Genomic DNA, 27,896 nt, shown 5'->3' with positions numbered 1-27,896 from the left:
TTGGACACATCGGGGCGCACACAGAGCCTCCCCTCCTCACCTGGGGATGTTCAGGAAAACGATGCACTGGGGTTTTAGGTCGTGAATCTTGGGGGTCAGGTCAGTCCCGTCACACTGCAGGCAGGAAGAGGGAGCGGGTGTGGGATGTGTACCGGTGCCGAGGCGGCCTCCCTCCCCGCCAGGCCCGCCCACTCTGCCTGCCAGCCTGGCCCACTTACCACCACTCGGATGTGCTTGGCCAAGTCCTTAGAGCTGCCCATCAGGAAGTCAGAGAAGGCTGTCTGTGGGAGACAGAGGGCGTCACCATCTGGTGACAGGAACTTTCTCTCACCACTTCCGATAGGGGCCCGTGGCCCAGCAGACACAGGTATGCAGGGTGCACAGGCGGCAGAACAGTGGGCATGGGGAGGGAGTGGGAGTGGCCGGGGTGGGGGAGGGTGCCTGTTGCCAGCTGACCCCAGACTCACCCCGGCATAGAACATCTTATTCCGAAAGCGGCTGTTGAATTTCTCTGGGTTGGCCTCTGGGTGGCGACAAGAAATAGGGGACAGTCAGTCTGACCTGCTGGGGCTTCCCAGGCTGGGGTAGGATAGAGGGCTGGGAACTGCCCAGGGGCAAGTTCTGACCCTCTCAGGGAACCTCCTGTATGCCCCCCTCTCCAGCCTCCTGATGCCTTCCCAGCAAGTGGTTGCCCACCTCGAGACTCATGAAACTCCAGGGTGACGTGGGCATCAAAGCCCAGGCTGAAGTAATTGTTGAAGACATCCAGGGGCAGCTGGAAAAAGGTCAAGGGCCCAGCATGAGGGCTGGACCTCACAGCTACTTCCTTGCTCTGGCCTGCTCAGGGGCCACCAGGCTGGCTCGGTCCATGCAGTTCTGGAAGCTTTTCCCAGTTAACAGCTCTTCCCTCTAGCCTGCAGCCTGCCTCAGGGTCTGCCCTCTCAGCTCCCAGCATCCATGGGGCTCCTTCAAGTGCCCAGTATACAAAACACCTGGGGCCCTGCGGGCACTCTCTTCCCTGGCTTTCCGACCATCCCCTAACACTTCTTCCCAAAGTGCCATATTCTAAAGGAGCTCCATGAGGACAAGGACTTTGTTTTCTTGGTGCTTAAAATGGTGCCTGGCATGTGGTGGATATTCAGGAACTATCTGCCCAGTAGCTGAATAATGGCTAGCTTGCGGGGGTACCGCTGTTACCATTGCCCAGGAGAGGATGAAAGTCTAGGGGAATGAAGAGATTTGTCCAAAGCCCCAGAACCGGCAAGAAGAAGAGAACGCTTACCCTGCTGCCCCCATAGCGGCCGCCCCCACACTGGCCCTGGCCAGCCTACCCGGTCAGTGGCGCCCTCGTCGCGCTCCTCTGGCCCCGCGTCGGGGTTGGGCTCAGCGCGGAGGTCCCAGCGGTCTAGCTGCACCACGTTCCCCTCCTCCACGTGGGAGAGGATCTTGGACACGGGCTCATCCGTGTAGCCCTGGTGGGACAAGGCAGGAACTGAACCTCTCCAGGGGAGAGGGCCCCCCAGCCCCTCAGCCCACCCCCACCCAGCTCCCCGCCTGTGGGCTCTTACCCCACCCCAGTTGAGGGTACGGGCCAAGTCATTGCCAGTGCCCAGGGGCAGAATGGCAACAGGTGGCGGGGGCTTTAAGCGAAGCTGGTCCAGAGTGGAGAGAATCCAGCCGACCTGGAGGGAGAGGGGCAGAGCAGAAGAGGCCGGGTCAGACCCGCGTGGTCCAGACTTCGGCCCCCCGCCTGAGCAGCCCGAGGAGCGGCCACAGGACTCACCGTGCCGTCACCTCCACACGCCAGGATCCGTAGGTTGTGCACTTTGCGGTACATCTCCAGCCTGGAGCCAGAGGACGGGAACAGGGTCAAGGTGTGTGGGCCTGAGCCCCTGTGCCAGGCAAGCCCTCCCCACCGTCTCCACAGGGCCGCAGCAAGCACTTACGCCTCCTTGGGGCCTCCCTGGCTCAGGTCAAACACTTGTCGGGGGTTGAGATACCACAGGAAGGACTGGATGATCTTAGCGCCCTGCAGGGGACCGGGGGAGTCAGTCAGGGCCTGCTGGCCACAGTGGAGAGCAGCACCCAAGAAGGACGCTACAGGAACCAGGCCCAGCAGGGCCGAGGGGTGGAGACAGGCTCCTGTCTCTGGGTCACAGGGATGGGGCAGAAGCTGCAATGGGACCTGGGAGCAGCTGCTGGGGATGGGGGCAGGGGTGAGGAGGGGGTGGTGAGGAGGAGGGGTGCGGAGCCTGAGCCCACTCCTCCCCTGCAGGCTCTCCATGGAGCAGAGCGGTGCAGTCATGCGTACCTGGTTGCCCCCACTCTTGGGGTTCACAAACACCAGCAGGGGCTTCATGAGGGGAGAGGGGGTGGGCCTGATGATGAAGGGTCTCCAGCGGCCCTCCTTGGAGACAGAGAGACTGTAAGACTCTACCCCAGCTTGGCAGACCTCACCCCCGTTCTCGGCGGTGCCCCCTCCTGTTCTGCTGCCCGGGCAGACCTTAAGGTGGGCCTGACCACAGGGAGGCACCTTGGATCCGGCCTCCCACCCTCCTCTGGGGCCCAGAGCCCACCAGTGGCCGCACTGGCCCAGGGAGCTCAGTACTTCAAGAAACAGGCCCAGTCACCCCAGGACCAACCTCTGGCCCTTTCTTGCTAGATTTCCTCTTGAAGGATGCTCTCTTTTTCTTCTTGCTTGCCTTGAGGGTATTCTGGAAGGGAAGCAGGGGCATTGGGGATAGGCAGGTGGGTGGGGGTGGCTGGCAGTGCCCACGTGTGGAGGTGGTGTCCCGGGTGCGGGCGGTGTCCCGGGTGCAGGCAGGACTCACCTGTGGCCTTCGGGCGCGGAGGATCCAGGTGGGCGGGATGACCACAGCAGCATGCACACCCAGGGAGCACGGCTCCTCGATCTGTTGCAGCATGAAGCAGGACACCTTGCTGTGGTACTGGGGGGGCAGGGAGGGTGCAACTGAGCTGGGCCTGAGCTGACTGCCGGGGGGGCCCCCACCCAGTGCCGCCCAGGGAACAGCCTCCGGGGGCCGGGCGAGCACCACTCACGGCCTGCTTGCACCAGGAGCAACTGATGGCCACAATCTCCTTGCTATGGAAGGTGAACTTCTGCTGGAAGCCCTAGGATGGAGAGGGTAGTTGGGGCACCAGTGGCCGGGGCCAGAGCAGCAGGCCCAGCCCCTCTTCCGTGGCCAACACTCTCCACCCAGGGAAGTTGAGCCCATTCTTTAAAATTAAAACAATTGTCGAATAAGCCCCCAGAGCAGGGAGGCCTGCAATTCTCTGAAGTTAACTCCAAGGAGCTGGGTGCCCACACCCGATCTGCTAGAATGGGTCACAGCTAAATCCTGCCAGTGGGAATCCCCCCCTGCTGACCCCGAGGCCCCCCAGTATATGCTCAGAGGGCTTCACACTTCTTAACAGCACCTGCCACATTCATTCCCTTGTTCATTCCATGGACGTTTACTGAGGGCCTGCTGTGTGCCGGGCCATGTGCGCGGCACTGAAGTGAGCAGAGGGAAGAGGAGCGAGGCCCCGAGACCTTCTAGAACCTACGCTTACTGAGGGAACCAGCAGAAGCAGATGATGAGTAAGTGACCGCCACACTGTGGACTGGGCTCAGGAAGACTGCCCACAGAGTCTGTCTTCAAGCCACATCCTCCTCCAGGAAGGCAGGGACCTCACGACCCGACTTGGGGCTCAGCACCCAACAGGGGCTCGGCATACACTGTGCTCAGTCACCAAACGAGGCTGTCTACACAATTCTCAGAGGGCGCTCGCACAGCTTCCGGGCAGTCCAGATACACTGCGCCAGAAACTCGCTTTCTTCCCTGCTCTCCTGCTCCGTCCAGAGACCTGGGTGTTCTGGGACTGACTGGGCCCCTCGGCCAGGCTGGGAGTGAGTCCCAGGACTCTGCACGCACGAGATACCGTCAGCAACAGGCAGGTCACACTGGACACACGGCCTGAGGCTCAGGGGCTGCAGGGGTCAGGTCCGGGGGGGCCGTGGGCCGGCCCACCTCCCCGGGCAGAGCCTCACCTTCCCACAGTGCCGACACTTGCCATCCTGGCGTCGCCGGTGTACCCAGTGGTGCCGCACAAAGGTTGGCTGGGGGAGGAGGAGAGAGCATCACTGGAGTGAGGGGTGGAGAGGCGCGAGGCCTGAGTGTGGCCGGCACCCCCAACACGCTAACGTGAGGTAGGGGGCTGCAGCAGGAAGCTCTCTGAAGCTGGAGACTTCTCTCCATGGCCTCAAGGTGGGGGCAGAAGAGCAAAAAGGCGCATGAGGCAGGCGGTGTCTCCCCCTCTCTGCAGGCAGGGCCAGCCACACCTTCCCCATCAAGACCCGCTCTGAGCCTCAGCCCTGCACCTCCCTGGGCCCCAGAGTAGCCTCAAAGGGGCTGAGTCCCCCAGTGGCACTCTGGAGACGGTGCAAAGTCCACTCAGGAAACTTGGGGCCTCCTTACCAGTGACTACCCTGGGCACTTACCTCACGGATATTCCTGGAGCCTGATTCACGGAAAGACGGCTTACAGCGGAAATTTATCTGTGAAACATTGCAACAACCCCCCAAATGTCAGAACCTCTTTTCAGGGGGTCAGGCATCTAGTCACCTCCTCCAGGAAAGTGTCACTCAGAGTCATCCTCGCAAGGCAGGGATAGCTGCAAATCATCCTGGGAGCCCTCAGAATATGAGACATCTCTTCTCAGAAGCCCTCCTGCATCCCCTGCCTCCTCTCCACTAGTCAGAAGGACCTTTCCTGGGCGCCTGGGTGGCTCAGTGGGTTAAGCCGCTGCCTTCGGCTCAGGTCATGATCTCAGGGTCCTGGGATCGAGTCCCGCATCGGGCTCTCTGCTCAGCAGGGAGCCTGCTTCCTCCTCTCTCTCTCTGCCTGCCTCTCTGCCTACTTGTGATCTGTCTCTGTCAAATAAATAAATAAATAAATCTTTAGGGGCACCTGGGTGGCTCAGTGGGTTAAAGCCTCTGCATTCAGCTCAGGTCATGATCCCAGGGTCCTGGGATGGAGCCCCGCATCAGGCTCTGTGCACAGTGGGGAGCCTGCTTCCTCCGCTCTCTCTCTCTGCCTGCCTCTCTGCCTACTTGTGATCTCTCTGTCAAGTGATAAATAAAATCTTTAAAAAAAAAAAAAATCTTTAAAAAAAAAATAAAAAAAAAGAAGGACCTTTCCTTTCTCCTTTATTACCCGGGGATGGGGGACACTGGGAGTTTTATGCCCACCTCCCCCAGTAAAAGGCAGCATGCTTTACTCCTCCCAGATTTTCCCTTGTCTTCCAGTGCTCGCGGCCGAGGCTCGCGCAGGCACCCTGCTCCTTGCCTGCAGACTTGTGCGGGCTGCTTCCTGGAGACCATTAGCTCATTCCTGGAAACTGCTTTGGTTTCCACCTTGGGCTCTGGAACGCTCAGGGCTATGTTTGTTTCTCTTTTCCCAGCTGTCCCTGCTTCAGCCTTAGCACAGTTAACGGGGAAACCTCACTCTAGGAGTCAGGGGCAGGGGCAAGTGGCCCACGTTAGCCGTGTTCATGTTCTTCTTATCCTATAGGCTTTCCCATGTGCTGCTGGGGTTTCTGCTGCCTGGGGAGCCCTTGCACCCTCTGTCCGGACCTGCCTCCCCAGTGCCGCCTCTACTTCCCTTTGGAAGCACAGGGCCCACACGTGCCACCAGCTGTCGACACACTGTGGACAACAGTACTTAGGGCAGACAGAGCCAAGCTGCAGCAAGACAACAGCCCCTTCTACATGTGAACTTAGGCATAGGTAAAATGGTGTCTTGGCTGTCACTCATTCGTTCATCCCACTGAGTAAAAGTGAGCCCCACTCTGTGCTAGGTTTGTTTAGGGCAGAGGGGACAGGGTGGATACAAAGCGGGGAGACAGGATTCAAGAGCGGGCATACCAGCTCCAGGGTCTTTGGCTCTTCCCACCACGCGGGCTGGGACATTCCTGGCAGGCAAGGCTTGTCACGTGAACATGCGTGTGGAGACGCACACGTGTGCACTCTGAGAGGCCTTGGGCACCCAAGGGAGGGGCGGGAGGGGCCGAGCCCCTGTCCTCACCTTCTCCAGCTGTTCGATGCAGGGGGTGTGCACCACGATCTTGCACGCTGCACACTTTCTCCGGGACACTGATTTCTGCTGCAGAAAATGAAGAGAGGGCCCTGAGGCACCAGGTAACTCCGTCCAGAATTCTGCCCCAGGGCGGGAAGAGAGAGCCTTACATGTGCCCCAGCACGGCTGCCCTCTGCTCACTGGGACATCCCAGTTCTGGCCTCAGAGCAGAGCCCCCATTCGTCCTGCCGTCCTTGGGCAGCCCTCAGCAGGGGCGCGCAGGTGACTGTCTTGTTCCCACCTTCCCTTCCAAGGGCTACCACTGCCAGGCCCACAGAGGTCCACCCAGTGCTTCTAGACGCGCCCCACCAGCAGGGGGCAGCCTGCCACCCAGAGCTCACTCACCAGCATCTTAGCTACACAGTACTGCTCCCCAACATAGCAGAAGTCCCCCGACACGTTGGTCTCGAACCAGATGTGTTCCCCATACGTTGCGGACTCCTAGACCACGAGATGAGCATGCTCAGTGCAAACCCGCTACCCGGCCCATCAGTCAGTCCCGGCCCTGCCCTACCGACTCACCATCTTCCCAAGACAAACCTCCTCCGGCCACCACAATCTACTTTGCTCCATCCTGTTTCCCCACTGTCCTTACTTTTCGTTTTTTGAAGGTTAAAAAAAAATCTTAAGTCATCTCTACACCCAACGTGGGGCTCAAACTCACAAACCCCGAGATCAAGAGCCACAAGCTCCACCAGTGGAGCCAGCCGGGTGCTCTTCCCACTCTCCCTGCTCTTGAGGGCTCGGCTCAAATATGGCCACCCCAGCAGGTCGGCCCTGACCCCAAAGGCCCACAGGCTCCTCCTGCAGCTGCCCCCAAGCCCAGCAGGGGCTGGCACCCTCCTGTCCCTCTCTCCCAGCACCCTGCCACTCACGCTCCAGTCCACAGTGCTCCGAATCTGCCGCTCCGGCTCACCGCATGGGGCTCCAGGAGTGGGAGGAGGGGGTGCCAGGTGCTGGAGGCCTGACTTAGTGATGGCTTTCCTACAGAGGAGGAGATCGCTGAGGCCAGCTGAGTGCCTGGAAACTCTGCTTCTTTCCCCCCCTCACCTGGGGTGTCTGTCCTTGCTGCGACTTCAACCCCTGGCCCAGCCAGGGATGGCAACGAGGAAGATAGGGGACGCCCCGCGGCAGCCCAGGACTCTGATAGGTTCCCTCCAGGAAAACCAGCCCTCCTCACAGCCCCTGTGGGGTGCGCTGGCTTCCAAGCACTGTCTGGAGCTATTCCCCAGAGAAGGGGCGCCCTCGCGCCAGGCCAAGCCTGGAGGTCCTTCCTGCAGGCAGGCCCGCTCGGGGGTCAGCACACTCGCCCTGCCGGCCACAGCTATACCTACGCAAGCAGGGCACTCCAGGCCTGGGGTCCTGCCGACTTGCGCCGCAGGGCCACCTGACGCCTGCGGGACAGCGGGCGCACACAGGCGGGCATCGGCGCACCAGCGGGGGTGCCCGAGGCTCTTCGGCCCCCCGCGCTGAGATGCTGGCCTGGAGACCGCTGCTGGCTGAGGCGCCGATAGTAGCCGTGCAGGCCCCACAGGGCACGGTCATACACCGCGTCAGCCGGGAGCAGGTGGGAGGAGGCCCGGCGCCGGCGCAGGCAGCGAAGCATGGGCGCGAGGGTGCCCTGGTGTGAGGAGGGCCCCAGTCTCCTGGTGCCTGGCTGGGTGGCACTCGGTGCCGCAACGGCCACATCTTCCTCCTCGCTCATGCCTACAAGCCCTGCCAACAGTAGGCGTGTGCCCAGAAGCTGGGGCCCGGCCGCAGCAGGCTGCAGGGTGGGCCCCTCGTCCACGATGAAGCGGGGGTTGCAGGCAGGGGGCATGGTGCTGGAGCGCCGGCGGCTGGGAACCCGGGCGCCCCCCCCACAGCTCAGGAGGCAGCCCTGGAGCTGCACACTGGAGCGGCGCCGCTGTGCCAGTGAGGAGGATGCCTGCCCGGCGGGGGAGCGGCGTCGGGCCTTGCCTGTGGGCAGCCCCACGCCGCTGAGCCGCCGCTGGCCCTCCCCAGGGCCAGGCACCTTCCGCTGGAAGCGTGTCCTAAAGAAGGTCTCCATGGCAGGGGCAGGCGGACAGCTGTGGGGCAGAGACCGGGAGCATCAGGGGCTGTGCCAGGCTGGGGCCTGCCCCGCGCCCAGGAGCCCAGCCACAGCCTCTGCCCTTTGAGTGGACAAGGGACACAGGGAGGAAGGGGGAGGGTCCACGGCCTCTGACCTCCATCAACATGGTGTCTGAGGGTACCACGGAATCCTCAGGGGGCCCATCTTTACCACGGGGGGAAGCACTAACACGCTCCCCAGTTATACCCTATGCCGCCCCAGGAGTTATGGGGGAAGGGCTTCCGGCTCCCCATGAGGCTCCCCGTCCAGGCACCATACACCACAAAGCCCTGGCCTTTGGCTCCCTAGCCTGAAGCTGATGGAAAAGAAAAAAGGAAGCTGGAAGCCCGCAGTCCTGGGTCCCAGGTTGCAGTTGGCCTCCTCAGACTGAGGGGCCAAGGACAAGCCTTTTCTTTCCCTCTCTTTGGGCCTTTGTTTGGCTACCGACTCAGGGCAGCCCGGGTTTAGGTGTTCCCTCCCAGGACATGGCACAAACTAAGCTATGATAATAAAATGAGGCTCTCTGAAAAGAAATTCAGTCCAGTTATGCCCCTAGACTCTCTCAGCCGCAAGTCGTGGGGTCAGGCTGAGAGGGCACTAGACACGGAGAGGATGTGACTTAGGGATCAAAGGCCCTGGGGACCAAGGCCCTCAAGACCAGGGGAGAGCCACCCCAGGCCTCACGCAGGGGCACCCTGTATGGGGAGCAATGAGAAGCCCGAGCCAAGAGGAAAGGGCTCTGGCTGTGCATCTCTAGCTCTGAGGGGCTCCGAGAAAGAACTTTCCTGTTCTAGACTGCTCTGTCTTACTGTGCTGCAGAGGCCTAGTACACATCTCCCTCATCTTCCTCGTGTGGAAGTACCAGCTGCCGGGTGAGGTCTGCAAACCCTTCCGGCCCAATGCTAGAAGCTCCAATGCTCCGCCCAGAGCTCCCTCCTGAGGGAGGCAGGACCCACAGGACGATCCTTCCACAAACCATCCACCCTTGACCTGTGCTGAACACGGGCCCAGCTTCCTTCACAAGCTCATCTACTCCTGGTTGCCCCTTTTTCACAGGCTGCTGGATTCCTGCACCCTCACTTCTGAATGGTGGGGGAAGGGCAGGAAGCCCAGTAAGCTTGGGTAGGAGAAGAGGACAGGAATGCCTTCAGAATGCCCAGGGATGCCTGTGCCCTGCCATCGGGTGGTCTCCTGGGCCCTTGCAGCCACAGAGAGGTCTGAGCCACAGTCATGGGACACCTGCATAGGCCCGACAAGGGAAACACGTCTGCCTGCTGAGGGCCCGGCAAAAGTCAGGCACGGCTGGTTCGAGCCTTGGACAAACAGGGGTGGATGCTAGGCTCGAGTACTCAGGCCCGGGCTGTGCGTCTACTGGCTGTTTCTCCCACCGCCCGCTCACCCAGTCTTTACTGTGTGACAACACTGTGAGTCTGGGGGAGCAATGCCAGGCTAAAGCCCTGGATGGGTACGGGGGTATTCAGGGACGGGCACACGGAGCCAAGGTGTGGGGAGGCAGGGCACCTGGGGAAGCAGGGTTGGAGACAGCCTGTTACAGGCCCCCGCCTCTGCAGGGGACAGGGAGAAGGGCAGGAGTTAAGCTGGGCGGGCAAGAGGACGGGCGTGGGCAGAGAGCTCCGGGCTTCCTAATGTAATCAGTATCATCACAGCAAACGTTTATTGAGCTCACCAGGTGCCAGGCACTCTGCTAAGCCCTTCACAAACACACGTGTCATTTTATAAGCCAGAGCGAAGCGGAAGAATAGGTCTGAATCCTGCCATGTTCCTGATGGGAAACTGAGGCACAAGGCGGTAACGTGCCTGAAGTCCACAGCGAGTCAATGGGGAGCCAGTGATGGAACCCAAGTCTGCGTGAAGGCAAAGCCTGTACCTCAGAGCGGCGGTGGAGAATAGGCTCCTTCCTTTTGCTCTACAGGGCTGGGGCTGAGTGGGGGAGCCCTAATAAGAGCAATAAAAGCCCCACTGACAGAAGACCTACAATGGAACAGCCCTGAGCTAAGTACTTTCATTTACCGTCACACTTGATCCCCAGCACAACCTTGTGAGGCCTGGACAGGCACAGCATGTGGCCCAAGTCACAAGGCCGGTCAGCGGCAGGACCAGGACCCAAACCCAGGGCTGCCTGACTCCAGTCTGTTCAGCACCGGGGGAGAGAAGCCCGGAGGCCTGGCTGCCCACTGCTGCCTGGGCGCTGACTTGCCAGCGTTCCCCCAGGGTGTCAGCTTTCCCCAGCCGTCTGGTCAGGCCGCCCTGTGACAGCTGCCCAGCCTGGAGGAGATTAGTCACCCGGACACACCGCCTGATGCTAGTGTCACCCAGAAAACAAAAGGCCACAGTCAGTAGGGGGGAGGTGCTGTGGGCTCTCTGAACAGCGATGAGGTCTGGGCCCTGCCTGCTGTCCCAGACCTAAACTGACAAGAGGGGCTGGGGGCGGAGGCCACCTCATGACAGGGCGTTAACCGACAGGCGCTCCCACGGCGCTCTGGCCCACACGCTGCCGGGCAGCCCCAAGTGCAACCGTCCTGGGGCCTCATCGGCTGCCTGGCCACATGGTCCCTGTGAGTGGGGAGCAAGGCAGGCTAGGCCAGGCCACTGTTGGGTGACCGTCCCCACACCGGCCTCAGTTTCCTTGTTTGTCCAAGGAGGCTGTGAGACTGGCTGAATTGATCTTTTATGAGAAGCTGTCCAGCAAGGCACCCATGCCTCTGTGTTCCCAGTGCCCCCTCCCTCCCAGGCCCCATGCTTCCTGCTCCTCTGGTCTCCATAGAAACCTCTGTCCTCTGGTCAGCAACAGCCTGATACCAGACTTCCGATCTCTGCTGAGGCTTCTCGTAGGTCCAATGAGAAGCCCTGGCTGGCCTCAGGCCTGTCCCAGCCCTTCCCCACAGCACGGCCCTGAGCAGTGGTATTTTCACACAGCGTGCTCTCCCATCTCCATCGTCCCATGGGTTACGTGGGGAGGTCACTGCAGGAGGCCCCACAGCATTCTGACACCAAGAGCCGAGCACAACGTCTACCCCCCAGCCTTCTCGTGGGGGACCTGAGAGAAGTCTGTCACACCCAAAGGGGACAGGATGGGAAAGGACTCAAAGGCTCCATGAACCTCCAGCTGGCTGCTGAGAGCCTAGGGAGGGAGGACAAAGGATGCTACAGGAGAGACGCCCATGGTGGCATCTGGCCATGTGACCTGGATGAACAGCCCCCAGTATGTCTACAGGCACCTGCCAGGGGGTGAGCAGACATGCGTGCCCTAGCTTCGCTGGCTACTGGCTAGAAAGAACCAGACTCCCTACCTCCCAGCCCAGACTCTCTCATACCCTATGTTAGTCTCAAGTGGAAAAGTCCAAGGGCTTTGGAATACTAATCTGCCATTGCTTTCCCGGCCATGGATCAACTAACCTTTCTGACCCTCAACTTTCTCCTCTGCAAAATGGGGGTACCAACCCAGTTCCGAAGGCTGGCGTAAGGGAGGTTCTGATAAAGTACCTGGTGATACCCGGCAGAGGGCAGGGCCTACACCGGCAGCAGACACGAGGGCCTGTGGATCATGCCATCTCCTGGGGTTTGTCTCTGCCCGTGGCCAAAGTGGGAACCCATAAAGGGAAGTAGGGGAACCCAGGGTGGTCACCACCCACCACATGAAGAATAGAGCCTGACAGCCAGAGTCACCTGGGGATCTGCTCAGCTGTGAGATGCCCTCTGCCCCTTGCACCAGGCCCGGACCCCAGAGGTGCTCACACAGGATACCCCGTGGGATGCAGCCGGGGTTCTCACTCCCTCAGGCTCCTCCCCTCAGGGAAGGCTGGGAATGGCACACAATGGTCCCATTTCCAGCAGCCCCAGAGCAAGGGCCTGGAGTGGCCTCCCCAGGGGGATACTGGTCAGAAGCCACCTCTGGCTGCTCTGCTCCCACAGCCCGAAGGTCAGAGGGAAGGAGGTGGGGACAGTGGGAAGGGAGCGCAGCCTGGAGGCTGCTGAGATAGGGTCTCCCTCTCCGAAGGTCTTTACTTGCTGAGAGGAGCCTGCTCGCACCAAAACAAAACAAAACAAAACCACACAGCGGGGATCAGGTGGGCCAGCGCTGCACAAGAAGGGCAGCAAGCAGGCCGTAATGTTTACCTCCACAGGGTCTGGTGGGCGCAGGAGCCCAGCCCACCCTTTCCTTTCCCTTCCCTTCCCTTTTCCGTCAGCTTCAGAGCCTCATCCAGGAATGGTGGTGCATGGACCCACCCAGATCCCTTCCTCCCCGGACCCACCCTGACAGATACAGGAAGGAGGAAGCAGAAGGCAAGGAAGGGTTGGGGAGGAGGGATGGGGAGGAGTCCCCTTTGACCTGATCTAGAAGGCAGGGTGGCAGGCAGGAGGTGGCCGAGCGGGTGGGGCCCTGGGGGTCCCTTGGGCAGGCGAGCCCCAGCTCTGGCTTCAGCTCCAGGCTGCTGGCCTCTGGCTGAGCAAGTCCTAGTTTGGAGAGCCAGCGCTGTGGCTGCTGCTCTGCCCCCTCCCCCTCGCCACCCTCCTCCCCCCTGCCTGAGCAGCCGTTATGAAAATAACCCCATTGGTAACCAACTGCACTTCCTCTCCCAGCGGTGGCTCCAGGCCCTGCAGCAAGCAGGCGGCCGGTGGGCGGGCGGGCACACACATATCAGTCCTGCCTCCTGGCTTCTCTTCCCAAAGTTCCCAGAGCCAGACTGAGCAATAGCCCATCGGCCTCCCCTCCACCTGGCACCCGGCAGAGCACACACAGCCCCTGCCTTGGCTCCTGGAGGTTTGGGGAAGCAGAAGTGGGGGGTGGGTCGTGCCCCCTCTGGCCACCGTATGTCCTCTCGTACCCACTGGATAGGTGTTCTGGGGTCTGGAGCAAGCGTATGAGACAGCTAATCACTGGCGCCCATCAGAATAACCACAAAAACATATATGTGTCGAGGCTTTCACAACTTACAAAGCATGTTTTCACAAGCATTATCAGACAGGACGCTTATGATTCTCCCGTGCGGGTGGCATTATGGTCCCAGCTAAATCAACAGGGCCACCTGAGGTTGCCGGAGGCCCGGGGCTGTCCGAGCTCAGAAGTGGCTAAGCTGGGGCTGTCCAACCCGGGTCTCCCGGCCCTGCCAAGGGGGCCTGCCAGAGCTGCCCTGCTCGTGTCCCGGAGAGGCCAGCCCATGTCACACTCACGCTGTCCAGAATGCCACCCCTCTCCAGCTTACACTCCTGGCTCTCTAGGGTCGAGAGTGGCAGCCCTCAAACGTCCACCACCCCTTGAAACTCTTTAAAATTACTGAGGATCCCCAAAAGATTTTGTTTACAGGGGTTAGAGCTACTGCTATTTACCGTATTAGTAATTAAAACTGAGGGGGCGCCTGGGTGGCTCAGTTGTTAAGAAGCTGCTTTCTGCCTTGGCTCAGGTCAGGATGGACCCCCATCGGGCTCCCTGCTCAGCGGAAGCCTACTTCTCCCACTCCCACTCCCTCTGTTTGTGCTCCTGTTCTCGCTGTCTCTCTGTCAAATAAATAAAATAAAAAGAAATTAAAACTGAGAGATTTAAAATATATGGACTCATCTAAAAGCAATAAACTCCTGGGTACCTCAGTCTGTTAAGTGCCTGCCTTTGGGTCAGGTCAGGATCACAAGGTCCTGGGATCGTGCCTCCTGTCGGGTTCCCTGCTCAGCGGGGAGCCTGCTTCTCCCTGTCCCCCTGCTTGTGTTCTCTCTGTGTGCTTCTCTCTCAAATAACTAAATAAAATCTTAAAACAAAACCAAAACCCCCCAATAAGCTCATTATGTGTTAACATAAATAACACATACTTTTCTTTTAAAACACAAACTGTATTTTCCTAAAAAAAAAAAATTAGCTAGAGAAGTGTCATTGTTTTAATTTTTGCAAATCTCTTTAATTTCTGGTTTAATAGAAAACAGCTGGATTCCCCAACTGCCTCTGCAGCCAGTCTGTTGTGATACGTTTTGGTAGAGCATGTGAAGAAAATTCTGCCTCCCTCTGACATGTCATTAGAAGAGAAGTATTTTAATGGGCTTTTCAGGCAGTGATGGATGTCCTTCTTTGCCACTATCTCACAGTATGACAAGTGGTCGTTTCTTAAAGGTTAGTGGCTATGTGGAGTCTGAAACCGTATCAATGAACTTTTTTTTTTTTTTAAAAAAAAGATTTTATCTATTCATTTGACAGACAGAGATCACAAGTAGGCAGAGAGGCAGGCAGAGAGAGAGGAAGGGAAGCAGGCTCCCTACTGAGCAGAGAGCCCGATGCTCTCTGGTCCATCCCAGGACCCTGAGATCATGACCTGAGCTGAAGGCAGAGGCTTTAACCCACTGAGCCACCCAGGCGCCCCATCAATGAACTTTTCACTCTTGTATTCTGAATTCTGTAACATCGAGCATTGGAAAATATATTTTAGTGAATAACGTATGCAGATCTGCCAAATGTTGACACATTTCCTTATACAAAATCAAGAATTCACACTTGCTAACATCACCACTGGTCTCGTCAGAAAAGTCCGTAAAGTCCTGGGAAGCTGTCAGGCCCTAGACAGTGGATACAAGGTTTCTAAAATTCTAGTTTTTGCTTTTCGAAGGCTCAAAGTTTACCATTAGCAACAAATACTGATACTGGTTTTGAAGTGGCAAGCTCACTTCATTCATTTCTGAGAAAATGTCTGCCAGATACCCAAGTCTGAAGACTTCTGTCTGTCAGGTGTTCTTTCATGTTAAAATAGTATTCCTTAAAACACGTTAACTCGCACAGCTTGCAACTCAGCTACAAAGCTGCTTTTCAAGGGGTGCCTGGGTGGCTCAGTGGGTTAAAGCCTCTGCCTTCGGCTCAGGTCACGATCACCCAGGTCACGTTCACCTGGGATCGAGGCCGAGGCCGCATTGGCTCTCTGCTCAGCAGGGAGCCTGCTTCCCCCTCTCTCTGCCTGCCTCTCTGCTTACTTGTGATCTCTGCCCGTCAAATAAATTTTTAAAAAAATCTTAAAAAAAACCCAAACCTGCTTTTCAAGACAACCGTCACAGTCCGGATTGCAGCAAAACTGCCTCCTCCACACAGAATATGTGGAAAGAGGTAGACTCGAGGATCTGGACTTTGTGAAGTTAATACTTTTTGTTGCATCTTGCTGTCGTGAGCGGGAGGCATACAACGGCTTCCAGTCTACGTTGGGGCCACTGCCTCGGTTTGTGCCCAAGTTCCAAGCTGTTTCACTCCACCCTTGCCTCTGCGGCGTGGGTACGACTGTTAACGTGGTGAAAAGGGCATGAGCCAGGGCAGCTCTGAAAGTACAATTGCACTCTGAAAGTGCAAATAGTGTTGACAGCGCCAACCCTCTGCAAGGGTCGAGGGCACCCCCAGGACTTTGGGAACCACTAGTTCAGAAGGAACTCCAAATCCTCCGGCCTGGCAAATGTGGTTTCCGTGCGGCAATAACTCAGCCTCCTATGCTGACAAAAACCAGGTTCTAACCCAGCCATCCTCTCCTCTGTCCTGCACTCTGGCCGCGCACAGCCCACCTTCTGCCTGGAATACCGGCCCCTTCCCCCCTGCTCACAGCTGCCCAAGAACGCACCACTCCCACCGGTCACCTCACACTAATTATTCGGCTTCTTCTCTGCCTCTGGACCCCTGGAGCCCTCATTCTTTCAAATCCATATGCCTTGTTTCTCTCCCAACCCCACTGGCCACCATGCCACAAGCTGCTGGGGGCCAGGGCCCAGGGGCTGTGCGTTGTCCAGGCCTGGCCAGCACAGCGCCTGGCAGGGAGTCCAGTGTTTACCACGGATAGGCTCAGGAGGAAGGAAAAGGGAATTCCGTGGGGGAGGGGCGAGAGCCATGAGGGAAGAAAAGGGCTTCCTCTGCCTCGGGTACCGCACCCAAGGGCTGACCACAAGGCCCAGGCCGGCCCAGGCCACTTCTCTTTGTTGGGCACAAGGGGATGGCAACAGCCTTCCTCTCCTCTCCAGAGGACCCGAAGAGTGACCAGCAGAGACCCCTGTCTGGGCTGGGTGCCACTGCCCACTCCCGCTCTCCATGGCTTTCCTTGTGAAGCCTGGACAGCGGGACGTGGCAACATGAGGGTTGTGGGCAAGGAGGGGAGAGGAAGGGTGACTCAGATGCTTGGGGGCTGGGGCTGGGGCCAAGCCCCTGCTCTGAGCTCCTTGGTGTCCCGAGTCCCTGTCTCATGGTCTGGCTCCTGCAAAGCCTGGGAGAAATGTCTGTGGAATGACAGGCTCATTCCTTTGGGGCCTCCCCTCCAAGCCATCCTGCCACTGGCACCACAGGTAGTTCCAGAGCGCCCGCTGACCCAACTGGCCTTCCAGTGTCAGGTGAGCACAACGCAAAGCCCTTGGCCTGGACACAACTGGCCTCTCCTCTTCCGTACTTTCTTACATTTTATTTGACAGACACATAACGCGCTTTGTGCCAGGCACTGTTCTAAGCATTTTACAAATTTAAACTCATTGAACCTCATTAAAATTAGTAGCAGCATTATCCCCATTTTATAGGTGAGGAAACTGAGGAACAAAGAGATTAAATAACTTGCCTGTGGCCATACAGCTAGGAAGTGGCAGAGCTGGGGTTCCAGCCCAGGAGTCTGCTCTAGGTCCATGCTCCAAACCCCTCACTCCCCACCTCTGGAAGGGGTTCTCTGTGCTTGGCCTCTGGCACCCAGTAGTCTATCTGGAACGCCATTCCCATATTGTGCTTAGTGACCTCTCTCAACTTCTTCTTCTTGTCTTTTCAGAGTTGGCTCAGACACTGGCTCTGCTGGAAAGTTCCTCCCAGCCCCCTCTCCCGGGGGGATGGGGGGCAGGGTGGTGAGCTGCTCCCACGCTTGGGCCCTCTCTCTGTTATTCTCAGCCATTAGCACTAGTTTGCAAGCCTGTATCCCCCACCAGACTGTGGGCCCCTGGAGACCAGGAACTGCCTGTAATTGCATCCCCAGGGTCTAGAAGTGCCGGACGAGGACCAAAGAGTGAATGGAGGAAAAAGTGAATGGTCCAGGCTCTGCTGCCTGGATGAAACTGAGAGCACAGTGCTTCGGGCACACTGACCCAGAGGCTGGCCAGCTCCCGAGGCCTTCCCGCCGGCACTGGGGGGACAAGTTGCTGGTTTGGGCTGCGCTCTTGTGTCTCAGAGGCACACACTGAAACTGATCCCTGACGGGGTTGCCCATATCTCTCCGTGTCTCCCAACACCCTGCTGGCCCCCAGGTCCTTCTTCCCTTGTGGCTGTGGCTGAGACCTCTTGTTGCCTTCTCCTGTAACTGCAACAGGCTCCCATTCCCCATCTGCTTGGAGCAGCACATACCATCATCCCTCATTCAAAATTTAACTCCCGGGGCGCCTGGGTAGCTCAGTGGTTTAAGGCCTCTGCCTTCAGCTCAGGTCATGATCCAAGGTCCTGGGATGAGCCCTGCATGGGGCTCTCTGTTCAGCAGGGAGCCTGCTTCCCCTCCTTCTCTCTGCCTCTCTGCCTACTTGTGATCTCTGTCTGTCAAATAAATAAAATACAAATCTTAAAAAAAAAAAATTTAACTCCCTTTCTGAGCTTTCTGTCCATGTTGCTCCCTCCTCCATCCCCTAGATCTTCTCAGAATCAGCTGTCAACCCCTCCCCCACGGCTCCCCAGCCCTGCCTCCATGCACCACTCACAGGGCCTTTTCCTGCCTTTGAGGCAGACACTGTGCCTAAAACCTCTTGGAGAAGTTGCAGGAGACAAAGAGCTTTTGCAAGGATATGGACCCAAAGGTCCAGAGGGGTTCCATCTCTGACCAGCTACAGGACCTCAAGTAGCTGAGCCTCGATTTCCTCACCTGATACCTGGGGTTAACACCTCCCTGTCTTGCTCACGGGTGCTGGAAAGTTTGTTCATGGCAACCCATTCCTCAGTTGACCAAAACTTTCAAGACAGGAAATTAACTCCAGAGGCCTAAACATTAGGACAGCCACCCTGGAGCACGCTTGACAATGGCTGTCTAGAGGGAAGATACACCACGTCACCAAGCACCAGCGGCCCGAACACACGAGGAGCTGTGGACTGGAACAGGCCCTGAAGTACTGCTTCCATGGCAAAGACCCCGCCTGCGCCCGGACTGTCCATCAGCAGGGTACTGGGCAAACAGGCTGTCTGACAGTTTCGGAAAGGATTAGTACACTGCAGCCCAAATGGGCACACCAGAGCTCAGGTCTCAAGACGCCTAAATCTCCACAATGATATGGAGGAAAAAACCCTGAATTCCGAATAGGTACAGCATGTCATTTAAATCCAGTGCAGAACCACACAGAACAGTACTACCTGCTGCTACAGACAGACACCTATGTAGGAAACATTTTTTAAAAGGCCTGAGAATACAAACACCAAAACACAGGATTGCGGTTTCCTCTGAGGAGGGACACATGGGGCCTCTACCTCCATCTAAAGCAGATACGGCACAACGGTAAGATTTGACCGAAGTGGTGGGTGTTTCATGATTCTGTACACTTTTCTAATTGTAAAATATTTTGTGGTTTTTAAAAGATTTTTAAAATAACTCTTTAAAAACGCTCTCCCCAGCCCCCGAGGGAGAACGGCTCCCTGGGGTTGCCCTGCATCTTCCAAGGATGGGTTTCAGCAGCGGCATGGAACCCCAACTGTGTTCCTTACACTGTCTCGTAGTAGGAACCCCGTGTCTGTGGGGCTGGAAGGTCTCCCCTCAAAGGATGCCTTCCAGAGTGGGGGTGAGCGGGTGGCAGGTTGTGTCAGTGGGGTGTCTGTGTGGGCTGGGGAGCAGGAACCAGCTTGCTCCCTTTCACAACCGCCCCCGCCTTAGTAAAATGTCAGCAAGCTGGGGAAGGGGGGGCGGAGAGCCAGGCAAGCTGTTAACCCGCGAGATGCTGATGCTGGGGCGTGGGCGGCGCAGGCCCGGGCTCCCAGACAGCTATTTTGGCATGTGCTGAGATTGGGCTCAGCCCTGGCAGGGGAGAGGCCTCTACGTGGGAGCTCTGGTCTGGCGCTCTGCCAGGAGCAAGGGGGAGGAGGTCTTTGAAAGGGAGGGAGAGGGTTCTGGGGCCCTTCCTCTCTCTTCAGACCTCTCACTGTGAGGCGCTGAGTACAATCGAGGCCCAGTGCACTGTGCTCTCCTCCCCAGCACTTCTCCCCAGGCCACAGGCCACAGGCCACCTGTGACCTCAGGGTGATATCAAGGGTTCCTTTGCACATGGCTCGAGTCTTCTGCAACCTGTGCTTTGAAAGCAAGACAAGATCACAGACTTGCCCCTCTACTCCACACCCAGCCGGGGAGCCCAGGACAACCCGCTCACAACCCATTCTCCCTCATTCTCTCGTAGTCCCATTCCCAAGGGTCCCCCTAGCCCACCCTTGCTCCCCCTGCAGCTGGGATCCTGGTGGCAGTTCTCTCTTGGGGTCCAGGAGCAGGACGTCTCATGGGTCTTCACTCCCACACAAGACAAAAATCTCTTCATCTCAAAAAAAAAAAAAAAATCTCTTCATCTCACGGAGCACTCAAGCCCCTTTTTGGGCTCTACCAGTTTGGGCCTGGGAAACTAAAACAGAAGAAAAGGGTGCTAGTAAGTAGGACGGCCTGTGTTCTGAAAAGATCCAGTGGGAGCTGCGTGATTCCCAGGCCAGGCCTCTGACCTCTTGAGCCTTTGTTCCTCATCTGTAAAATGGGAATAAAACCAACTACGAGATTGTTCTGAGTACATGAAAACAACTGTTAACTGGCAGACAAAGATGAGCTCGCACATGACATGCCTGGATGCAGGGGAGTGTGGGGGAGGGCGGGAGTGGTCGTGTCCTCAGTGCCCCCCTCCTCTCCCTGGGCCACAGAGTCCCTGGTCTCACTCAAACCCGCTCACCACCACCTGACTGGGTCCCTTGTGTCTCAGCTGAGGAAGGGGGCAAAAAGGAAAGAGGGCAGATGGGTAGCTAGTTCCTTGAGGTCGCCTGGTCACTGCTCTGGCCTACTCTTCCCCACACAAAACTACCTTCCAAGGCTGCCAGCCCTGACTAGAGTGCCAGGCAGGTCCCATGCCGAGAACTCTGGGGGTACCCTAAGGGTATCAAGGCCACCACAAAGGAAACAGAGAAAGCAGTCCAGGGGAGCAAGAAATGAGTGCTTGGCACCACCCACTCATCTCACCCAGGAACAAGGGCCGCTGCTAAGCCTAGACACAGGTGTGACAGCTTCCCCTTCTTACCCACGCTGTCTCCCGTGATGGCTTTGAGAACTACACAGGTGGCGGCAGCAGCCATCAGAAGGAGAGGCAGAGGGGGCCAGGGAGGACGACAGGTGGAGGTGGGGTGGAATGTGCTGGATGGGGAGGATTCCTCGGAACACAAGGAAGGCTGTGGGGTCCTAAGATGTGGTACAAACTGACCTAATACTGGAGTCAGGGGACTGGTGCTAGGGTCCCAGATAACCCCTAGCTGGCTGTGAGACCTTGGCCCAGTCAAGGCCACATCACTGGGCCTCAATGTTTAGGGCGGGGAAGGGGCTGGGCCAGGTGCTGTGGAGGCTCCCGAAGGGCCTGCCTTCTGCCTCCTTCTGACCGGCTCTGTCCTGGCAAGCAGGGTATCAGGTAACCGGCCAGTGGGTGGTGGCTGTGGGTCCACCCACAGCAGGTGTTTGGTACAAATGGACTGGCTCCAGGAAGAATCTCCCCTTCCACCTCCCTCTCCACAATGGTAGCTGTCGCCCCCCTGTGTCACTCTAGCAATACTGCAAGAACAAGTTGCCCATCAGCTTTTGGACCTTGAAACTCTCTCTAGCTTTTGCAGGGATATAGGGACCCGACCTCTGCTTCTCCTGGAGCCCAGCACAGGCCAAGTCTCAGAGCCAGTGTGCCCACTCACTTCTCCTCTGCTTGAGGGGAATGACTGGTAAATTCTGGAGAGGGCTCCAGGAAGCCGAGGAAGGTGGGTCTGATTCTCTTTCCCCTACCTCCAGCTGCCCAGGGCCAAGGCTTTCTGACTAGGGTCACTCAGTCCTTCTTCCATCCTTGCCTGGGAGGACACCATTCTCCTGCTCTCTTTGGGAGCTGGGGCGGCTCCACATCCTGAGATCTGACCTTTTTGGAGTATGGCACAAACAGAAATTGACAAGAGTTGCCCATCCCCTCCCCTGACTTGTAAGCCAGAGACTCAGGCGGGTTTGTGGCAGCAAAGAAAGATAGAGAGTGAGAGAGAGACCCGTTCCAGTTCCTGACCTCCGCCAGCTCCATGCTCACACATGACATTACCAGCGGGGGTGGGGGTGGGGGCATGCACAGCAGAATGGGGTAAACTGACACACAGCTCAGCCACCGGGGTCACTTTTTCTTCTCCAGCTGGCAGGAACCCAGGGACTCTGACTTGCACCTGGGCCACTCCCAGTATTAGCCTGAGTAGGACAAACCACTCAAAGAGGCCCCTTTGCTCCCAGACATCCTGGCACCACGGACAGGGGTTTTTGCTCTGCAAGAGGCATCCCTCAATACGTGCCGCCCAATCACTGCAGAAACCAACCCAAACTTCAGTTCAGGCAGCCCAGCGGGCACCCTCTACTGGTCTGGACTTCAAGTCCCGGCTCACTTGGGGCCATGCAGCATCACCTCTCAATGGGACCTATTGTCTCAAACTTGTTCCACAGGTGCATTTCATGCCCTCTGGGAACTAAGGACTTTGAGCACTAAGGAAGGGCAGGGGTGGCAGAGCCAATGCTCAGGCTCCCAGGGGCTCTGGAGGCCCAGGTTCCTTATGTCTGGGTGTGTGAAGCGCCAAGTAATTTCTGATGCCCCTGAGGTGCAAAACCAGTTAATCCACAGGCTGTGCAACCTGCCCAGGGTCAGGCGGCTGGGACCCGGCCAGGGGCTAAGTGAGTCCTCTCTCTAGGTGTGCCCTGGAAGAGCAGGAGGGGACAGGAGTCAATTTGCCTCCCACTTGTGACTGACTACCCCGTAGGCCAATAGGATCTGAAGGATAAGGACAGAGGAAAACCCATTTGTCCTGGGATTAGGGCAGGGCCTATACGGACTCTTCCAGGAGGGGCTTGATGGTTCCCAGCAAGGATCCATGAGGTGGAACAGGGCTGGATCATAGCCAAGCCTTTTGTCTTGCTATGCTAAAAGAGAAGAGATTCTTACCGCTCCCCAGATTCCAAGAGGGTGAAACCATTTGTGGGGGTCTGAGATGCGCTTTAAGGAAAAACCTCTTGAAGGAAGATGACAAAGAGGCTGCCATTCAGAGACTATTCTACCTGCCCAGCTCGGGGATGGCAAACGTGTGGCCTGGGTACCACCACTGCCCCTCCTAAGCCCACAGCAGAGTGCTGATTATAGAACTCAACCACCAAGCCAAGACCGGAATGCAGCAGCCACCACCAATCTATTTGTTATCTTTGGTCCTCCCTTCTAGCCACTGTCAATTCACTTATCAGGTCCCTCAGCCCCAAGGTGTGAGGATGGCCTAAATGCAGAGGGTAGAAGCCCAAGGAGAAGCAAGAGCCTGGTTAAGGATGAACATGGAGCCTGAGGAAAAGATGGAGGTGAGGGGCTGGCTTCAGCTAGGGCACTGGGGACTTTCACCTGAAAACGGAAACCAGCAAAGGTGGCTGGATGAGATAAAAAACATTCAAGCCGCCAGGCCCAAAACAAGTGTACTATTCCAAATGTCTGCCCCTCCCTACAACCCAAGCAAGGTGGAGGGGGTCAGCCCCAGTGGGCATCTGATTCTCTGAGCTCCCAGGCCTGTCAGTAGAGTCTTTTCCCTCACTGCCCTCTCCCTGGCTATGGGGTCTCCAAATATATTCATTTCTGAATGCCCCACTGCCCAGCACAACTACTACACAGAGACACTTCTTACATACTTCCAGAGATCACTGTTTGATTTTCTTATCATTAAGCACTTATCAGATCACTTACCATCCCCAGAGTGATGTCATACTTTGGTCCTCAAACCCAGGAGCATATTAGAAACACTTGTGAAGCTTAAAAACAACAACAACAACAACAAAAAACCCTGTCCAGGCCCCATCTCCAGCCCTGATGAGTTAGGCATGCTAAGGATACGATCTAGAAATCTGAATTTCCTAAAGCTCCCTAGGTCATTGTGACGTTCTGTTCAGGAACCTGGTCTAGAGAAAGGGTTTTGGACTGCAGTTCAAACTATCTCTCCTTTTTCCTTGCTGTGTGATTCTGGGCAAACCACTGATGTCTTTGAGTCTGTGTTTTTCCTTATCTATAAAAATGGAAAAGTCCCACCTCTCCTGCTTAGAGAATTACGTAAAGATATTTGTTGGTTCTCTTGCTTCTTGTTCTTTCCCCCCTGAACGTGCCTGAGGTTCACCCCACCTGCACTAACCTGTGCCCTTCAGGAGGGGCACAGCTACAGGTCACAAGAGCCTGACACTTGGTACCCTGTGGGCAGGGACAGGAAGCCTCTGGCGGAGCCCCTCCCTCCCCCTCCGGAGCCTGTGAACACTGGAGGCTACATCCTGCAGGGTTGGGTGTAAACTGCTCCATCTTGTAGGGCTGTGGGTGACAGAATGAGGTACTGGAAGCCTTGCACCCTGCCCCGCTTTATATGGCACCGAAGCTTGTGTGGCTTCACAAGAGCCCACAGAGCTCCATCTGGCAGTGTGAGAATCCTGATCTCTGGGTGTGCTTGGTGACACAGACATAAAGAACAGGGCCCTGGCCACGGTAAGGCTAGCAGAGGGCACAGGTCAGCATTACAGGTTTGCCAAGCCGCACAGCAGGAGAAAACTGCCCATGTTATTGGTGGGTAAAGTCTACCCTGGGAAGGGTCAGGGCAAAGCTCGGGGAGGGGGTGTGCCGAATGCCACAAAGCCAGGGCAACTGAAGAAAAGTGAGAGGGAGGCTTTGGGCAGGCTCCAAGTGGTCAGAGTCCAGCCTGAGTTGGCTCTGGGGTCCTTAGCTGATTGGCTGCAAGCTCCCTAGCCAATGAGAAGGGCAGGGGTCAGTCAGGAAAAACCCCAAGGAGCCAGGTGGGGTCCTCCTGGGGCTCCACCTACCCTCACCTTACACCAGGGCTGCATGGCAGGAAGGACTCCCAGCCAACGCGGGCACACATGCCATGAGCTGCCTGCCTTCCACCTTTCCACACCCTCCCCCAGTTCCTCACCAGAGTCCTGGTCAACCCCATCCCAGGCATAAGACAGTGACATTTGGTGTGCCGGAGGAGGAGGCAGCACGGAGCCTGAAGAGCCACAGCGCAGATTTCTGACTGCTGCCCACCCCATCCTTCACCCAGCAAGAGCGGGATGGGGGTAGGGAGAGCAATGCCTACTGCCTAGCAAAGGTAGAGGGTAGGGTCTCTCCACTAATTAAGAGCAATATAGAACAGGTGGCCAGGCACCCCCAACCTCAAGGAGAAGCTTACAGTGATGAGCAATTAGCTCAGTTGCCAGTGGTCTGGGATAGCCGGTATCAACAGAGGCCATGTTCTGCAGATGCCGTGCAGTGGCGGTAGGCAAACGGCCCCACCGAGGCGCAGGGGTTGGGGGCGGCCGTGACACCTTCCCCACCTCACTGCAGCCAGGGGGCTCAGAGGAGGCCCTGTTCTCTCAGTGCCCAGAACGGGTGAGCGGCCAGTCAGGGGGGACCCTACTTGCTGGTCCTACCCCGCAGGCAAGTTGGAAGCAGACCCTGCCTTGGTACCACAGAGGAGGCGCGCTAAGCCACGGGTGTCAGCGAATGACTCCCACCCGGTGCCAGTGCCGGGACTCTAGGAGCTGACCCCGACGCGGAGCCAAGCCAACTCAGCCCATCCGGCCGGCGCCGGGCGGAGACCTCCCCTGGCTGTCAGTCCGGAGACGGCTCCTCCTGGAGCCCGGCGCGGTGTCCGACCGGTGCCGCGGTGCCCACCCCGCTGCCGCCGCGCTCACCTGTGCCCGAAGAGACGCAGCCCGGGGAAGCGCCGCTTGTTGAGGCGGCGCGGCGCCTTGTCCGGCTCGGGACCCGCGTCGTGCTCGGAGCCACTGGACGAGGCGGAGGCCGACTCCGAGTCGCTGCTCCGGGCCTCGGGGCTGCCGTCCCGCGGCTCCATCCGGCCCTAGCCCCGGCCGGCGGCGGGCCCGTGGGAGACGCCCATGCCGGGCCGGCGGCCGGGGCTTAGCACGCCGGCTCCGCGCCGCCTGCCGCGACCATGGCGCGCCCTGGCTCCGCCCGCCCCGCGCCGCGCGCCCCCGCGCCCCACGCCCAGGTGCCCGGGAAGCGGCCGCCGCCGCTCCAGGAAGTGCCGCCAGTCGCGGCCGCAGGACCCCGCATAGCTGGCCGGGCCGCTGCCTGCCCGCCGCCGAGCACGCCCCCTCGGCTGCGCGGCGGCACCGGCTCGCGGCGCCCTCTGCCGGCCGCGGGCCGCGCCGCCACCCGCCTCGGCGGCCAGGAGAGGGCGGAGCCCGGGAGGGGCGGGGCCCTGGAGGTCCCGCCTCCCCACCCCTAGGCTGGTCCCCCTGGATCCCACAGTATTTCCTGGGGTCTCACACGCGGGCAATGAGCACACCCAGGCACACACGATCTTTTCCTCCTCTCAGCCCCGCCCTGAACAACCTACACGCTCACGAGTGAACCCCTGCGAGGGCAGCTGTCACCACCACTCTGCCCCAGCCACACCGGTGCTGATACCTCTCTTGCACACCCCGTGCCTACTCGCAACCACTCATACAGTCTCCGCCCTTATCCCCTTGGCTCTCCCAAATCACACCCCCAGGAACATAAGTCATACCGTGTTCCCCGTACACGCAGAACACACACGCCTCTCACACACACTTCTGCCCACTCATTACTTAAACTAAGAACACGTCTCACCCCGGCATCACACTCAGACATATACGTACCAGAACCAAAGTCACTTAGTGACCCTAGCACACGCCAACAGAGAACATACACGGTTCTCATACAAATTCATCTCCTCAGCTGTTCACAGTTGTTTTCAACCCTTTTGGACACGCCTAACACAATCGTTGTTTTCCCACAACAATATACAATAAATCCTCTCCATCTCTTACACTATGGGAGTCACCCGCATGTCTCTTACACACTCATACAGTTGCACACAGAAGGACCACACTCTCATTCACCAAGATAGACACCCACAGGGAACATACACATCTTTCTCCTGCTCACAGGATCCCCCCACCGCCGCCCCAGGAGAACAGTTATGGTGGCCACGTCCCTCTTGTACACATACCATCCACCCAGAAACGTGCCTCGAGGATGCACACACACACACACACAGCCCCAGAGGCAGCAGAGGTCATCACCCTCTAGAGATGAGGAACACAGTTGGAACCAGAGGAGTCCCCTGGGGGTGGCACAGCCAGGACACGTGCTGGGAACCAGCAGCTGGGCAGCTTTTGACAGCCCCTGCAGGGCTGACCAACAGAGGCCAGGAACCTGGAGAACATGGTCCTCTTCCTCCCGAACTCTGCCACCCCGATGCCCACATCAGTTGCCCGCTGTTTCTGTTAGCTCTCCTCTCTGCAAAGCCACATCCTGTGTCACCTTCACTTTCACCCTCTCCAATGGGCTTCGTGGCAGCCCATTTTCCAGTCTTACCCAGCCACATATAAGCAATGCTCAGGGCTGTGACCTATGGGCATGCCTTTGGTTTTGAGAAATAGCCGGTACCCAGAAGCTCAGAACTTTCTCCCAGCGTCCTTTAAGATTCCTGTGGGCCTGGAGAAGGTCTGACCAGGGAGGTCGGCACAGCCTTCCAGCTAGCAGACATGCCCGGGGGGGGGGGGGGGGGGACCAGGAGGAGGGCACTGAAATCCCCAAGTGGGCCTGACGCTGTCCTTCTGGGGTGCACGGGTCCCTCTGAGGAAGTTTCCCAATGGTTCTGACACCAAGCTCCGAGGGAGGAGACCAGAGAGGCAGCTGGAGACCCCACTGAGTTTGCTTACACAGCCTTACAATGCCCAAAACCGCATTCCCGCGGGGGGGGGGGGCTCTTCTTCCCAGCCCCTCTGCTGTTAGCTCCCTCAACAACCCAGCCTCCGGCACACGGTCCCCCAACAACTCAAACACCAGAAATCCCCTCACCCCGTCAAGAGCCCCTTTGCCCTTTTCTGAGCCTCTGCAGAGCCGCCGGACTACAGGTGGGCAAGCTCACGTTTTCCACCACCCCCAACCCAGAGAAAAGAGGATTCAGAGAGGGCCAGAGGTCCCCGTGCCCATTCCTGGGCCACCTCGAGTACCTACTGTGTCCGGGGGGCCTCGGCTGGGATCTGTGGCACGTCCCAGGAGCGGTAGCGCCACATCTGCCTCAGTGCCCCTGGCTTTTCCCCTTCTTCTGTCCCCAGCGCCTCCGCGGGGCCCAGAGCTGTGGCCTCATGGCAGCCTCCCCCGGTACTGTGACCAGCCCCCAGTACGCTCATCCTGCCCGGCGACTCTCTTCCTCTTTCGGCACTTCCTGACCGGGGGGCCCTGCAAGAGGCTGGCCGGCCGGCCGGCCGCCCCAGAAGAGGACCAAGGCCTCGCAGGCGCCTTCCGCTGGCTGGGGCAGGAGGCTGGCTGGGAAGAGAAGCTGCATGGGAGGGCTGGAGGCAGGTGAGGACAAGCCCAGCCCAGCAGCCAGGAGACAGCCCGACTCAGAGGCTGCCCGTCAGCCGCCAGGCTTGCCTGGGCTGGAATCTGAA

At 58.2% G+C, this 27,896-nt stretch overlaps 1 protein-coding gene across 4 annotated transcripts in view; it reads right to left on the bottom strand.

Annotated features, from left to right (window-relative positions):
* Nucleotides 1–27,896, bottom strand: part of DGKZ (diacylglycerol kinase zeta) — a 41,913-nt gene that overhangs the window by 5,226 nt on the left and 8,791 nt on the right. The window contains exons 1-18 of one of the 4 annotated variants that reach the window (XM_044259175.1): nucleotides 27,460–27,739; nucleotides 7,013–7,121; nucleotides 6,483–6,578; nucleotides 6,087–6,164; nucleotides 4,502–4,558; nucleotides 4,052–4,120; nucleotides 3,061–3,132; nucleotides 2,832–2,948; nucleotides 2,643–2,714; nucleotides 2,312–2,407; nucleotides 1,947–2,029; nucleotides 1,784–1,844; nucleotides 1,569–1,682; nucleotides 1,332–1,472; nucleotides 697–775; nucleotides 468–523; nucleotides 219–281; nucleotides 41–114 (exon numbers count right to left, since the gene is read on the bottom strand). In XM_044259175.1, the coding sequence (XP_044115110.1) occupies nucleotides 41–114; nucleotides 219–281; nucleotides 468–523; nucleotides 697–775; nucleotides 1,332–1,472; nucleotides 1,569–1,682; nucleotides 1,784–1,844; nucleotides 1,947–2,029; nucleotides 2,312–2,407; nucleotides 2,643–2,714; nucleotides 2,832–2,948; nucleotides 3,061–3,132; nucleotides 4,052–4,120; nucleotides 4,502–4,558; nucleotides 6,087–6,164; nucleotides 6,483–6,578; nucleotides 7,013–7,121; nucleotides 27,460–27,635 (1,613 nt within the window). In that variant the 5' untranslated portion in view covers nucleotides 27,636–27,739. Of the gene's footprint in view, nucleotides 1–40; nucleotides 115–218; nucleotides 282–467; nucleotides 524–696; nucleotides 776–1,331; nucleotides 1,473–1,568; nucleotides 1,683–1,783; nucleotides 1,845–1,946; nucleotides 2,030–2,311; nucleotides 2,408–2,642; nucleotides 2,715–2,831; nucleotides 2,949–3,060; nucleotides 3,133–4,051; nucleotides 4,121–4,501; nucleotides 4,559–6,086; nucleotides 6,165–6,482; nucleotides 6,579–7,012; nucleotides 7,122–25,142; nucleotides 25,321–27,459; nucleotides 27,740–27,896 lie in introns of those variants that run through there. The other 3 variants (XM_044259176.1, XM_044259178.1, XM_044259174.1) reach the window with 3 other exon arrangements.

Source organism: Neovison vison, chromosome 7 (genome assembly GCF_020171115.1).
Source record: "Neovison vison isolate M4711 chromosome 7, ASM_NN_V1, whole genome shotgun sequence".
Classification (NCBI taxonomy): domain Eukaryota; kingdom Metazoa; phylum Chordata; class Mammalia; order Carnivora; family Mustelidae; genus Neogale; species Neogale vison.
The sequence above is the reverse complement of the archived record's forward strand: the minus strand, read 5'-3'. Positions and strand labels throughout refer to the sequence as shown.